The sequence below is a fragment of the Notothenia rossii genome (genome assembly GCF_949606895.1).
Source record: "Notothenia rossii genome assembly, contig: scaffold_61, whole genome shotgun sequence".
NCBI classification, from domain to species: Eukaryota; Metazoa; Chordata; class Actinopteri; order Perciformes; family Nototheniidae; genus Notothenia; species Notothenia rossii.
Genome location: NW_027639460.1, coordinates 101,302 through 115,721, shown reverse-complemented (window position 1 = coordinate 115,721; position 14,420 = coordinate 101,302). Strand labels below are relative to the sequence as shown.

Sequence of the window (14,420 nt, the reverse complement as noted above, 5' to 3'; positions counted from 1 at the left end):
CCAGTCTAACCTCCAGAACTGAACAGCAAACCATTCAAGTTTAATTTAATGGTTTGATTAGTGATTAGTTAACGTTTTTATTGAGCGGTTAATGATATTACCTGCAGTTTGCTGCTCCAGTTGTTTCTCAGTGGATGTCATCCTGACATCCAGAGCTGATAAACAATCAGATGTTATTCATTTATTTATTTACTGAGTCTGGAGGTAAACTCTTCAGTAAAGTCAAGATAAGTGTTAATACAAACGGTTATGTACATCTAACTCTACCTGTTGTGTCTTTTTCACCCTCTGTTAGTCTCGACTCCATCAAAGAAAGTTGAACGGATTGACCTGAAAACAAAAAATCAAAATAAACAAATATCAATCTAATTATATGTTGTAATTTGTATTACTCAATACAAGAGGTTTATACATATGTTCAGAGGTTCAGCAAATACTGTGAAGAACCCCAATATGTTTTTACAAAATCATAACATTTCATTCTTGCAGATTAAGGAGTTCCTCAGGGAACGGTTTTGGGTCTTCTACAGTTTCAGTCTGAAGATATATATTAAACGTTTTTACCTGTGTTTTCTGTCTTCAGATCCTCCAGTTGTTTCTCACTGACACCGAGTCTGACTTGCAAAGCTGAACTCCAAACAATTCATGTTATTTTAACGGTGTCATTTGATGGTGGATTATTTAATATCATAGTTTATTATTTTACCTGCAGTTTGCTGCTCCAAATGTGTCTCAGTGGATCCCAGTCTGACCTCCAAAGCTGATTAACAATCAGATGTTATTCATTTATATATTTACTGAGTCTGGATTTAAACTGTTCAGTAAAGTCTAGATTAGAATGATATATTTACTGTATATGAACATTTAAATATAGATTTAACTCTACCTGTAGTGTTTTTTAGACTCTCTGTCATTTTGGACTGCATCAAGGAGAGTTGAACAGATTGAACTAAAAACACAACATCAAGGCCAACAAATATAATCTTGTTATATTATTACAATAATCAGTATCGTAATAAGTTGAATAATCAAACAATATCTGAAAAAAGGACCGTCAGGGTTCATTCAAGCCTATAAGGCGTTACTCAGAGAACAGAGTTGGATCCTCTACAGTTTCAGTCTGATGATATACTTATAGATTTATACCTGTGTTTTCTGTCTTCAGATCATCCATCTCTTTCTCATTGGCACCACATCTGACATCTATAACTGAACAACAAATCATTCATGTTTAATTTAATAGTATAATTAATTATTAATCAATATTAATATTGAAGGCCTAACTATGTTACCTTCATTGTGATTCTCCAGCATCTCCAGTTGTGTCTCAGTGGCTCTCACTCTGACATTTAGAGCTGATTAACAATCATATGTTATTTATTCATATATTTAAATGTATACTCTTCAGTAAAGACAAGATCATATAGATAAGTGTAAATACAATTGTGAATATAAATATAACTTTACCTGTAGCATTGTTTTGAGATTTCGTCAGTCTCGACTCCATCAAGGAAAGTTGAACGGATTTAACTAGAAACAGAAAATCACAACAAACAAATATATATATTTTTTTTAATGTTCCACTACTATGTATTATGATTAATAATGTAATGTTAATTGGTAATAATGGAATATTATTTAATAGCTGACTAAGAGAGGTAAAGATGTCAGTTCAGAGGGTTAGCAAGTTTTGCAAAGAACCCTTATATATTTGAGATTTCCAAAAGGACAATCAGGGTTCATTCTAGTTTCTAAAGGAGTTCCTCAGGGAACCATTTTGGATCCTCTACAGTTTCAGCCTGAAGATATATTGAAAGGTTTTTACCTGTGTTCTCTGTCTTCAGATCTTCCAGCTGTTTCTCACTGACACTCAGTCTGAACTCCAGAGCTGAACAGAAAAAAAATCATGTTTAATTGAATGCTTTAATATATGATTATTTAAAGGTAATATTAATTATTTTACCCGCAGTTTGCTGCTCCAGTTGTGTCTCAGTGGATCCCAGTCTGACCTCCAGAGCTGATCAACAATTAGATGTTATTCATTTATATATTTATTAACTGAGTCTTGTTTTATAATCTTCAGTCAAATTCAGATCAGAAATATAAGAGTAAATAAAAATGTTATTGTAAATCTAACTCTACCTGTAGTATTGTTTTGAGTTTCTGTCAGTCTGGACTCCATCAAGGAAAGTTGAACAGAGTGAACTGAAAAACACAACATCAGAACAAACAAATATCATCTTCAAACATTTTACAATGATATAGTTTCACTCTGAAGATGTTTATTTAGATGTTTTTACCCGTGTTTTCTGTGTTCAGATCTTCCAACTGTTTCTCACTGGCACCCAGTCTGACTTCCAGAGCTGAACAGCAAACCATTTATGTTTAATTTAATGTTGTAAGTAATGGTTATTTAAAGTTTATTGAAGAGTTAATGATATTACCCGCAGTTTTCTGCTCCAGTTGTGTCTCAGTGGATCTCATCCTGACATCCAGAGCTGATTAATATTCAGATGTTATTAGTGTATTCATTTAATGAGTCTGGAGGTAAACTCTTCAGTAAAGTCAAGATAAGTGTTAATACAAATGGTGATATAAATCTAACTCTACCTGTAGTGTCTTTTTCACCTTCTGTTAGTCTCGACTCCATCAAGGAAAGTTGAACGGATTGACCTGAAAACACAAAATAAACAAATATCTATCTGATTATATCTTTTAATTTGTATTACTCAATACAAGAGGTTTATACATATGTTCAGAGGTTCAGCAAATACTGTGAAGAACCCTAATGTATTTTTACAAAACCATAACATTTCATTCTTGCTGATTAAGGAGTTCCTCAGGGAACGGTGTTGGGTCCTCTACAGTTTCAGTCTGAAGATATATATTAAACGTTTTTACCTGTGTTTTCTGTCTTCAGATCCTCCAGTTGTTTCTCACTGACACCGAGTCTGACCTGCAAAGCTGAACGCCAAACAATTCATGTTATTTTAACGGTGTCATTTGATGGTGAATTATTTAATATCATAGAGTTTATTATTTACCTGCAGTTTGCTGCTCCAGTTGTGTCTCAGTGGATCCCAGTCTGACCTCCAAAGCTGATTAACAATCACATGTTATTCATTTATATATTTACTGAGTCTGAATTAGAATTGTGTTCAGTAAAGTCTAGATTAGAATGATAAATGTTGTTGGGGAATAATTTGCCCTGCATGTCCTCCTTCGCCCTCTGACGCAGCTGACCAACCTTGAGCAGCCATTATCTCCCTTAAGGAGGGGCTGCCCTAGCATATTGTTGATGTTGCCAGTTTGTGACCGGGCAACTCTCTGTCAGAGATAGTTATTGTTGTGGGACACCTGGAACACATCCTTCTCGGGGTGTAGATGACCTCGAGCCATAAGTGACAACAAATTTGATTCAGTGTCCTCAGCTGTTTAGTCTATCTATTGAAGAATGTTAATTATTAAACTCTGAACCAGCTAAAACCTCAAGCTACAGGAGGGGTCTTCAGAAATGATTGTGGCATCTCAACCGTGCGGTCAACTCGTGGCCCGTGACATGTCTCCGGCCGATGCTCCAAATAAACCGTCAGTGTTTGCCATCAAAGCTCCAGCTCTCCTCGTGTCTCTCTGTGTCCTGACTCCAATTGCTTCAGAAGTTTCCCCCACAAATGTACTGTATATGAACATTTTAATATAGATTTAACTCTACCTGTAGTATTTTTTAGACTCTCTGTCATTCTGGACTCCATCAGGGAAAGTTGAACAGATTGAACTGAAAACACAAAATCAGAACAAACTAATATGATCTTGTTAACATATTACAATAATCAGTATCATAATTAGTTGAATAATTAAACACTATTTAAAAAAGGACCGTCAGGGTTCATTCATGCCTATAAGGCGTTCCTCAGGGAACAGAGTTGGATCCTCTACAGTTTCAGTCTGATGATATACTTAAAGATTTATACCTGTGTTTTCTGTCTTCAGAGCATCCATCTCTTTCTCATTGGCACCAAATCTGAAATCTATAACTGAACAAAAAACCATTCATGTTTAATTGAATAGTTTAATTAATTATTAATCAATAGTAATATTGAAGACTTAACTATGTTACCTTCATTGTGATTCTCCAGCATCCCCAGTTGTGTCTCAGTGGCTCTCACTCTTACATTTAGAGCTGATTAAAAATCATATGTTATTTATTCATATATTTAAATGTTTGGATGTATACTCTTCAGTAAAGACAAGATCATATAGATAAGTGTAATTACATATGTCAATATAAATATAACTGTACCTGTAGCGGTGTTTTGAGTTTCCGTCTGTCTCGACTCCATCACGGAAAGTTTAACGGATTTAACTAGAAACAGAAAATCACAACAATTCTTTTTTTTTTTAATGTTCCACTACTATGTATTATGATTACTAATGTAATGTTCATTGGTAATAATGGAATACTATTTAATAGCTGACTAAGAGAGGTAAATATGTCAGTTCAGAGGGTTAGCAAGTTTTGCAAAGAACCCTTATATATTTGAGATTTCCAAAAGGACAATCAGGGTTCATTCTAGTTTCTAAAGGAGTTCCTCAGGGAACCATTTTGGATCCTCTGCAGTTTCAGCCTGAAGATACAGTATATTGAAAGGTTTTTACCTGTGTTCTCTGTCTTCAGATCTTCCAGCTCTTTCTCACTGACACTCAGTCTGAACTCCAGAGCTGAACAGAAAAAAATTCATGTTTAATTTAATGCTTTAATATATGATTATTTAAAGGTAATATTAATTATTTTACCCGCAGTTTGCTGCTCCAGTTGTGTCTCAGTGGATCCCAGTCTGACCTCCAGAGCTGATCAACAATCAGATGTTATTCATTTATATATTTATTAACTGAGTCTTGTTTTATAATCTTCAGTCAAATTCAGATCAGAAATATAAGAGTAAATAAAAATGTTATTGTAAATCTAACTCTACCTGTAGTATTGTTTTGAGTTTCTGTCAGTCTGGACTCCATCAAGGAAAGTTGAACAGAGTGAACTGAAAAATACAACATCAGAACAAACAAATATCATCTTCAAAAATTTTACAATTATATAGTTTCACTCTGAAGATGTTTATTTAGATGTTTTTACCCGTGTTTTCTGTCTTCAGATCTTCCAACTGTTTCTCACTGGCACCCAGTCTGACTTCCAGAGCTGAACAGCAAACCATTTATGTTTAATTTAATGTTGTAAGTAATGGTTATTTAAAGTTTATTGAAGAGTTAATGATATTACCCGCAGTTTTCTGCTCCAGTTGTGTCTCAGTGGATCTCATCCTGACATCCAGAGCTGATTAATATTCAGATGTTATTAGTGTATTTATTTAATGAGTCTGGAGGTAAACTCTTCAGTAAAGTCAAGATAAGTGTTAATACAAATGGTGATATAAATCTAACTCTACCTGTAGTGTCTTTTTCACCTTCTGTTAGTCTCGACTCCATCAAGGAAAGTTGAACGGATTGACCTGAAAACACAAAACAAACAAATATCTATCTAATTATATGTTTTAATTTGTATTACTCAATACAAGAGGTTTATACATATGTTCAGAGGTTCAGCAAATACTGTGAAGAACCCTAATGTATTTTTACAAAACCATAACATTTCATTCTTGCTGATTAAGGAGTTCCTCAGGGAACGGTGTTGGGTCCTCTACAGTTTCAGTCTGAAGATATATATATTATACGTTTTTACCTGTGTTTTCTGTCTTCAGATCCTCCAGTTGTTTCTCACTGACACCGAGTCTGACCTGCAAAGCTGAACGCCAAACAATTCATGTTATTTTAACGGTGTCATTTGATGGTGAATTATTTAATATCATAGAGTTTATTATTTTACCTGCAGTTTGCTGCTCCAGTTGTGTCTCAGTGGATCCCAGTCTGACCTCCAAAGCTGATCAACAATCAGATGTTATTCATTTATATATTTACTGAGTCTGAATTAGAATTGTGTTCAGTAAAGTCTAGATTAGAATGATAAATGTTGTTGGGGAATAATTTGCCCTGCATGTCCTCCTTCGCCCTCTGACGCAGCTGACCAACCTTGAGCAGCCGTTATCTCCCTTAAGGAGGGGCTGCCCTAGCATATTGTTGATGTTACCAGTTTGTGACCGGGCAACTCTCTGTCAGAGATAGTTATTGTTGTGGGAGACCTGGAACACATCCTTCTCGGGGTGTAGATGACCTCGAGCCATAAGCGACAACAAATGTGATTCAGTGTCCTCAGCTGTTTAGTCTATCTATTGAAGAATGTTAATTATTACACTCTGAACCAGCTAAAACCTCGAGCTACAGGAGGGGTCTTCAGAAATGATTGTGGCATCTCAACCGTGCGGTCAACTCGTGGCCCGTGACATGTCTCCGGCCGATGCTCCAAATAAACCGTCAGTGTTTGCCATCAAAGCTCCAGCTCTCCTCGTGTCTCTCTGAGTCCTGACTCCAATTGCTTCAGAAGTTTCCCCCACAAATGTACTGTATATGAACATTTTAATATAGATATAAGTCTACCTGTAGTGTTTTTTAGACTCTCAGTCATTCTGGACTCCATCAGGGAAAGTTGAACAGATTGAACTGAAAACACAAAATCAGAACAAACTAATATGATCTTGTTAACATATTACAATAATCAGTATCATAATTAGTTGAATAATTAAACACTATTTAAAAAAGGTCAGGGTTCATTCATGCCTATAAGGCGTTCCTCAGGGAACAGAGTTGGATCCTCGACAATTTCAGTCTGATGATATACTTAAAGATTTATACCTGTGTTTTCTGTCTTCAGATCATCCATCTCTTTCTCATTGGCATCAAATCTGAAATCTATAACTGAACAAAAAACCATTCATGATTAATTGAATAGTTTAATTATTATTAATCAATAGTAATATTGAAGACTTAACTACCGGTATGTTACCTTCATTGTGATCCTCCAGCATCCCCAGTTGTGTCTCAGTGGCTCTCACTCTTACATTTAGAGCTGATTAACAATCATATGTTATTTATTCATATATTTAAATGTTTGGATGCATACTCTTCAGTAAAGACAAGATCATATAGATAAGTGTAATTACATATGTCAATATAAATATAACTGTACCTGTAGCGGTGTTTTGAGTTTCCGTCTGTCTCGACTCCATCACGGAAAGTTGAACGGATTTAACTAGAAACAGAAAATCACAACAATTCTTTTTTTTTTTAATGTTCCACTACTATGTATTATGATTAATAATGTAATGTTAATTGGTAATAATGGAATACTATTTAATAGCTGACTAAGAGAGGTAAATATGTCAGTTCAGAGGGTTAGCAAGTTTTGCAAAGAACCTTTATATATTTGAGATTTCCAAAAGGACAATCAGGGTTCATTCTAGTTTCTAAAGGAGTTCCTCAGGGAACCATTTTGGATCCTCTACACTTTCAGCCTGAAGATACAGTATATTGAAAGGTTTTTACCTGTGTTCTCTGTCTTCAGATCTTCCAGCTCTTTCTCACTGACACTCAGTCTGAACTCCAGAGCTGAACAGAAAAAGGTTCATGTTTAATTTAATGCTTTAATATATGATTATTTAAAGGTAATATTAATTATTTTACCCGCAGTTTGCTGCTCCAGTTGTGTCTCAGTGGATCCCAGTCTGACCTCCAGAGCTGATCAACAATCAGATGTTATTCAATTATATGTTTATTAACTGAGTCTCGTTTTATAATCTTCAGTCGAATCCAGATCAGAAACATAATTGTAAATACAATTGTTGTTATAAATCTAACTCTACCTGTAGTATTGTTTTGAGTTTCTGTCAATCTGGACTCCATCAAGGAAAGTTGAACAGATTGAACTAAAATACACAACATCAGAACAAACAAATATCATCTTCAAACATTTTTACAATAATATTGTTTCTATCTGAAGATGTTTATTTAAAGGTTTTTACCTGTGTTTTCTGTCTTCAGATCTTCCAACTGTTTCTCACTGGCACTCAGTCTGACCTCTAACGCTAAAGAAAAAACAGAAAATATCAGATTAATTAATAACTAATTAGAACTGTTGTTAATGCACATTATAAAGTAAATATATGTCTACCTGTAGTGTTGTTGTTGTCAACTAGTCTCGAGCCCATCAAGGAAAGTTGAACAGACTGAACTAAAAACACAAAAATAAATTGGACAAAAACAACAATACTCGTTAAGTTCAATGGAAATGCCCTAGTTACACAACACAACACATAACCAAAGCATAAAATAATATGTTCATTAATATATTAAGATTTGTACCTGTTTTTTCTGCTTTCAGATCTTCAAGCTGTTTCTCACTCTTACTCAGTCTTACCTCCAACTCTAAAACACATCATAAATATCTGATTTAATTATAACAAACACAAACTTCCATTGATGAAAATATTAAAGTAAATATATACAGTATATGTTACCTGTAGTGTCATTGCTGCCTGTTAGTTTGGACACCATCAAGGAAAGTTGAATAGAACGGAATAAAAACACAAAATAAATCAGAAAAAAAATACATAATTTCGTATTTGTTTTATTGCAATTGTTTGGAAATATTGTAGATACATATGTAACACGCCACTGCTGCAGCACTAAGGTGTACTTTAAGAATTTTAAATGTGTGTTTATTCATTTGTTGTTTGTTAAAAATAGTTGAAGCACATATTTCATACCAAAAAAATCAAAAAGGATGATTAAGGAGTTCCTCAGGGAACCTTACTAGATCCTCTGGGGTTTCGGTTTGAGGTAGCACTACATGCACAGTTTGAGCTAAAATAAAGTACTTCCAGTTTGAGTCACTTTCGTTAGCTGAAACATTTCGAGTGCTACCTGTGTTTTCCGTCTTCAGATCTTCCAGCTGTTTCTCACCGGCACTCAGTCTGACCTCTAACGCTAAAGAGAAAACAATACATTTCAGATTAATTAATAAATAATGACCACATGTGTTGATGAACATAATAGAGTAGATATATGTGTAACTGTAGTGTTGTTGCAGTCTTTCAGTTTGGACTCCATCATGGAAAGCTGAACAGATTTAACTAAAAACACATATTAGATTGGACAAAAACAACACTACTCATTAAGTTCTATGGAAAAGTCGTAGTTACACAAGTAAACAAAGCATAACATAATAATTACCTCGAAATATAAAGGTTTTTACCTGTGTTTTCTGTCTTCAGATCTTCCAGTTGTTTCTCACTGACACCCAGTCTCACCTCCAACTCTGAAAGAAGTGAGTCAGCAAGTTCTGTAATACCTTACTACCAAAAAACCACAACTCAACTCATTACTTCTGAAGTAATAAATTGACAAACTAATTAACGAACAGATGGATGATGTACCTGCGTTCATTTTGTCCAGCTGACTCTCAGTCATATTGAGTTTTCTCTGCAGATTCATCACTTCCAAGGTTTGATCTGAAACATAAGCATGAACTAAACTGAACTGCAGTAAAACTATGTTTGGGTTTAGCTGTGAACTTTTTTGTGTAATTCATTCATAATTTCGTAAATTATCTGTTACTTGTCCTGTCAGTCTGCTGCTGCTGCTGCTGCTTTACTTGACTCTCAGCAGAGTTCAGTCTGAACTGCAGCTGTTTAACGGTATCAGCCTGAACTGAAAATAAGAGAGGAAACACAGGAAGTGGCATCACCTATCAAAACCTGCTGCATCTCTTTTTGAAAGAGTCTGATTCACCTTTTATCAAATGGCATACGAGAATGTATTGCAAGTATTCTTGTTTGGGTAAAAATACTCCATTTACAAGTAAAATCCTGCACTTAAAGTACATCTTGCTGACAATTCTTATGTACTTTCCAGTGCCAAAAGAAACATTTTGCTGAAAAGACTTACACATGTTCTGTGCCGTAGTGTTTCTCACCTGTGTTTTGTGTCTTGAGTTCCTCCAGGTGTCTCTCTACAGACTGCAGTCCACTGGTATGATCTGAAACAATATTCAAAAGAATATTAATGGCATTTGTTGACTGATAGGGTACATTAAATATTGTATGTGACCCACCTGCAGAGTTTCTCTTCAGTTCATCCAGGTGAAGGCGGCTGGAGTTTAGTCTGCTGCTGATCTCTGACACTTGATCTGAAATAAATTAACAATCACAATCAAAATGTAACACTAAAGTAACTCAGAGACAAGTGGTCTGACGGTAACACAGACTTTCCTCTTGATTCGGTGATTCTCAATACTAAGAATGGTTCAGAATAAATAAACAAACTATTGATTGTGTGAATATATAAATAATTTAGTAGGTGAGTAAATTAGATCAGATGAAAGATTAATTGATAAATATTTGGTGTAGGTATACATTATTAAACATTTCATAAATGGTGGGATGTTTGGTGATAAAGACCTCGTATGAAGCTGATCTCGCTTCTCTCTGCAGATGAATTCAGTTTTTTCTCCAGTGAGTTCAGTCGGCCCTGCAGAGCTGCAACAACACACGAAAATCACAAAAACGAATTTTTATTTCAAAATTATTTGCTTTAAGTCTTATTTTGTCTTACATAATTGTGTATTAAGTTTAAACAAAAGTTATTTTATTGAAATATTTTTTGTTTTTGTCTTGATCTGTATATTTGGTATTGAGGTAAAATCAACAGAGAGATACACAACTTTAGTTATAATATTTTGATTACGTTACTGAATGCATTTTCTAACAGATGATTAGTGATTGTATTGCCGTACATATTTGAATCAACCCTTCCAACCCCAATGTACTTATACTGAAAGCAACATTGACGATTATTGATTATTTTGTATTAATGGCTCAAATTATCTCACCTCGTGTTTTCGTTTTCAGCTCCTCCATCTCAGCTGATCCGTTGCAAGATGTGACTGCTTGGAAATAAAAATGATAAAAGTTTGTTTAACATTATAACTTTAAACTCTTTTCAGTGTTTATTTGCTCCATATGACATGTGAAAGTATTTTACTTTTGGGACATTTTTGTGATTAGGTTAGTTCAGCAGTTAAATCCATAGCACTCCTTTAAAGTGAGATTATGAACGCCACAATCAGGACTACATTTCCTACAATTACACATCAAAGAGAATAGCCTCTAATAATTCATGGTTTAACAGATAATTAAGTAGCTGTTAGCAGATATAATTACAGGGTTTGTTTTAACACGAGATCTGGTTACAAAAGCCTTGTAGTTACAATATAGTTAATACATGATCATAAATTAGGTTAAAATAAAGAGTTTCTACAGCGAGGAAAAGAGAGATGAATCTGACCTGAAGTCTGTCTGATCAGCTCCTTTATCACACTCTCAGTCTTACACAGTCTGACTGCGATCTCTGAAAACACCACAAACTAAAGGTTACTCCAGAAATATCCTTGATGTGAGATTTTGTTTTGAGAGTGTGAATTTAAAAAGCTTTAAATCTTTGTCGGATTAACATAATCTATAATTACTGCAATGGACAGAAGCTCTCATTTTATATATTTGAATTGTATTTGTATTCATGATCCATAATCTATTTTGTGCCAGGGTGATATGCAAACGTTTTCCTCCATCTTTAATACTGATTTAAAGACGTTTCAACTTTAACCTTTAATTACCACTACAGGCTACATGGGGCGCTGCTGAGCATCATTCATACACCTTCTCTCTGTAGAGTGGTGCAGGAATGAGTCAAAACATTCGGAATAAATTGGCATTTTAACATTTCCCTCGACTAAACGTCATCACGCTGAACATTAGCCACCTTTAGCTTACCGGTGGTGACGTGAAGTCATGTGTCAGTCAACTGACCTCAATAACTACTGGCCAATCTCCAACCTTCCCTTCCTAAGTAAAATCTTGGAAAGAGCAGTCGCCGACCAACTCCACCATCACATGTCCAACCATGAGCTCTATGAACCCTTTCAATCTGCCTACCGGACCCACCACAGCACCGAGACTGCCCTGATCAAAATCACCAATAACCCCCTCATCGCAGCTGACTCAGGCTCCATCACTACACTAATTCTCCTTGACCTCTCTGCAGCCTTTGACACCATCTCCCATAATATCCTCCTCACCCGCCTGTCTGAACTCCTTGGCCTCACTGACTCCGCCCTCTCCTTCTTCCACTCATACCTCTCGGACCGGACACAGTTTGTCATACACGCTGGCTGCAGCTCCCCCTATGCTTCTGTCAACCATGGAGTCCCCCAAGGCTCGGTGCTCGGTCCCCTTCTTTTAACAATATACATCCTTCCAATTGGTGATATCATCCGCAGCCATGGTCTCTGTTTCCACTCCTATGCCAACGAAACCCAACTGTACATCAGCGCAAAACCCTCAGTCACTAATCAACGGCATACACTAAATTAAAATATGGATGACCACCAACCTACTCAAACTAAAAAGTGATAAAACTGAACTCATGGTTGTGGCCCCCAAGGCACTGCTCGGGAAGGTTGGAGATCTGCTCCTCAACATCGACGGTTCCATCATCTCCCCATCCCCTCAGTTCCGCAACCTTGGAGTTGTCTTGGATTCAACCCTCTCATTTCAAAACCACATCAAATCCGTTTCAAAATCAGCCTTCTTCCACCTCAGAAATATTTCAAGACTCCTCCGACTCTGTTGCAGAGAAGCTGATACATTGTTTCATTACCTCACGCCTGGACTATTGTAACGGACTCCTGTCCGGGGTTCCCAGCAAAACCCTGGAGGCTCCAGTACATCCAGAACTCAGCTGCCAGGGTTCTCACACGCACCAAGCCCTGGCAGCACATCACCCCCACTCTCTTCAACCTCCACTGGCTCCCGGTCAAGTCCCGCATCACCTACAAACTCCTCCTCCTCACCTACAAATCCCTCCATGCCTTCTCCCCTCAGTGCCTCACAGATCTCCTCCACCCTTACATCCCGTCCCGCACCCTCCGGTCCTCAGACTCTGGCCTGCTCTCCATTCCCCATTCACGCCTCCGCACCTTCGGGGACTGTGCCTTCAGTGTCACTGCCCCCCCCCCCCCCTTTGGAACTCCCTCCCTGCAGAAATCCGCAACGCCCCTTCTCTCAACATCTTCAAATCAACCCTTAAAACTCATCTGTTCAACTTCGCCTTCCAACAATAACTCCCTCCCCCCCCCACTTACACTTCCATTTCTGCCCCCTGTTTTATGTTTTTTATGTTTTATGTCTTGTCCTTATATGTTTCTTTGTAAAGCGACCTTGAGGTTATGAAAGGCGCTATATCAATTCAAGTTATTATTATTATTATTATTATTATGTGACCGTGCTGTAGTTCCTTTATAGCCCAACATTAGCCACCTTTAGCTTAGCTGTGGTGACGTGAAGTCATGTGACCGTGCTGTAGTTCCTTTATAGCCCAACATTAGCCTCCTTTAGCTTAGCGGTGGTGACGTGAAGTCATGTGACCGTGCTGTAGTTCCTTTATAGCCCAACATTAGCCACCTTTAGTTTAGCTGTGGTGACGTGAAGTCATGTGACCGTGCTGTAGTTCCTTTATAGCCCAACATTAGCCACCTTTAGCTTAGCGGTGGTCACGTGAAGTCATGTGACCGTGCTGTAGTTTATTTTCTTGTTTGAAAAAAATCTTATTTCCAAAAATACATCATCACTGCACCACTCTATTGGTTGTCAGAAATCAGGTCCCAAAGTCTGATAACAATAACATTAAATATGATGATGATGATGACCTGTGTTCCTCCTCCTCAGCTGCTCCACGGTGCTCTCACTCGCCCTCAGTCTCGTCTGCAGGAACGGCAGCTCCCCTGCCAGAGCTGTGGAGACAACGGAAAGTTAGATCTGCTTTAAATATTTATTTATATATAAAATAATTGGTCGAAACACGAATTGTTTCACCTGAATTTTTCTTCTTCAGGTCGTCCACCAAGCTCTCGCTCGTGTCCAGTCTGAACTCAAGCGATGAAACCTTGATGGCTCGAACTAAAAGATCCAAACAGGAGATGAACATGGTAAACATTTGACCTTCTGAAACTTAGCATGCTGTGAGCAAATAGAAAAGTGACAACATCTTATCCAACAATTACATTTTAGAAAAATCAACAACATTTAAGGTTCCTCCAAAGCCTTCACTACAATAACAAATGTATAATTGCTAATCTAGAGTCTCAAGGTCATTTTATTAAGACAGGTTTCTTTATAACATGAACCCTTTACCTACCTTTGTTCTGCTCCTCCAGCTCCTCCACCTTCATCTTCAGATCTAAACAGTAAGAGAAGAGAGGAACTGAATGTCAGAAACATTTCAGAGTCTTTTAAGGATGAGAATGTTGAAAATGTGAAATCAGTTTCTCACCTAAATGTTTCTTCTTCACGTCGTCCTCACTCGTGTTCAGTCTGAACTCAAGCGATGAAACATTGACGGCTTGAACTACAAGACCAACA

The 14,420-nt window shown here is 36.8% G+C and overlaps 1 protein-coding gene across 1 annotated transcript in view; it reads right to left on the bottom strand.

Annotated features, from left to right (window-relative positions):
* Positions 1-14,401, bottom strand: part of LOC307027822 (uncharacterized protein) — a 28,388-nt gene extending 13,987 nt beyond the window's left edge. Inside the window, exons 1-52 of the mRNA XM_079696169.1 lie at positions 14,332-14,401; positions 14,197-14,238; positions 13,875-13,958; positions 13,709-13,792; positions 11,290-11,352; positions 10,835-10,891; positions 10,404-10,481; positions 10,058-10,132; positions 9,920-9,982; positions 9,562-9,654; positions 9,381-9,455; positions 9,200-9,262; positions 8,869-8,931; positions 8,463-8,480; positions 8,308-8,370; positions 8,117-8,176; positions 7,968-8,030; positions 7,809-7,871; positions 7,630-7,683; positions 7,492-7,554; positions 7,136-7,198; positions 6,953-7,015; positions 6,802-6,864; positions 6,547-6,609; positions 5,879-5,932; positions 5,735-5,797; positions 5,442-5,504; positions 5,276-5,329; positions 5,132-5,194; positions 4,974-5,036; positions 4,795-4,848; positions 4,657-4,719; positions 4,301-4,363; positions 4,118-4,180; positions 3,972-4,034; positions 3,713-3,775; positions 3,045-3,098; positions 2,902-2,964; positions 2,611-2,673; positions 2,445-2,498; positions 2,301-2,363; positions 2,143-2,205; positions 1,964-2,017; positions 1,826-1,888; positions 1,468-1,530; positions 1,293-1,355; positions 1,147-1,209; positions 887-949; positions 707-760; positions 565-627; positions 268-330; positions 102-155 (exon numbers count right to left, since the gene is read on the bottom strand). Coding sequence (XP_079552295.1) covers positions 102-155; positions 268-330; positions 565-627; positions 707-760; positions 887-949; positions 1,147-1,209; positions 1,293-1,355; positions 1,468-1,530; positions 1,826-1,888; positions 1,964-2,017; positions 2,143-2,205; positions 2,301-2,363; positions 2,445-2,498; positions 2,611-2,673; positions 2,902-2,964; positions 3,045-3,098; positions 3,713-3,775; positions 3,972-4,034; positions 4,118-4,180; positions 4,301-4,363; positions 4,657-4,719; positions 4,795-4,848; positions 4,974-5,036; positions 5,132-5,194; positions 5,276-5,329; positions 5,442-5,504; positions 5,735-5,797; positions 5,879-5,932; positions 6,547-6,609; positions 6,802-6,864; positions 6,953-7,015; positions 7,136-7,198; positions 7,492-7,554; positions 7,630-7,683; positions 7,809-7,871; positions 7,968-8,030; positions 8,117-8,176; positions 8,308-8,370; positions 8,463-8,480; positions 8,869-8,931; positions 9,200-9,262; positions 9,381-9,455; positions 9,562-9,654; positions 9,920-9,982; positions 10,058-10,132; positions 10,404-10,481; positions 10,835-10,891; positions 11,290-11,352; positions 13,709-13,792; positions 13,875-13,958; positions 14,197-14,230 — 3,160 coding nt within the window. The 5' untranslated portion in view covers positions 14,231-14,238; positions 14,332-14,401. The remainder of the gene's footprint in view (positions 1-101; positions 156-267; positions 331-564; positions 628-706; positions 761-886; positions 950-1,146; positions 1,210-1,292; positions 1,356-1,467; positions 1,531-1,825; positions 1,889-1,963; positions 2,018-2,142; positions 2,206-2,300; positions 2,364-2,444; positions 2,499-2,610; positions 2,674-2,901; positions 2,965-3,044; positions 3,099-3,712; positions 3,776-3,971; positions 4,035-4,117; positions 4,181-4,300; positions 4,364-4,656; positions 4,720-4,794; positions 4,849-4,973; positions 5,037-5,131; positions 5,195-5,275; positions 5,330-5,441; positions 5,505-5,734; positions 5,798-5,878; positions 5,933-6,546; positions 6,610-6,801; positions 6,865-6,952; positions 7,016-7,135; positions 7,199-7,491; positions 7,555-7,629; positions 7,684-7,808; positions 7,872-7,967; positions 8,031-8,116; positions 8,177-8,307; positions 8,371-8,462; positions 8,481-8,868; positions 8,932-9,199; positions 9,263-9,380; positions 9,456-9,561; positions 9,655-9,919; positions 9,983-10,057; positions 10,133-10,403; positions 10,482-10,834; positions 10,892-11,289; positions 11,353-13,708; positions 13,793-13,874; positions 13,959-14,196; positions 14,239-14,331) is intronic.
* Positions 14,402-14,420: the final 19 nt, after the last annotated feature.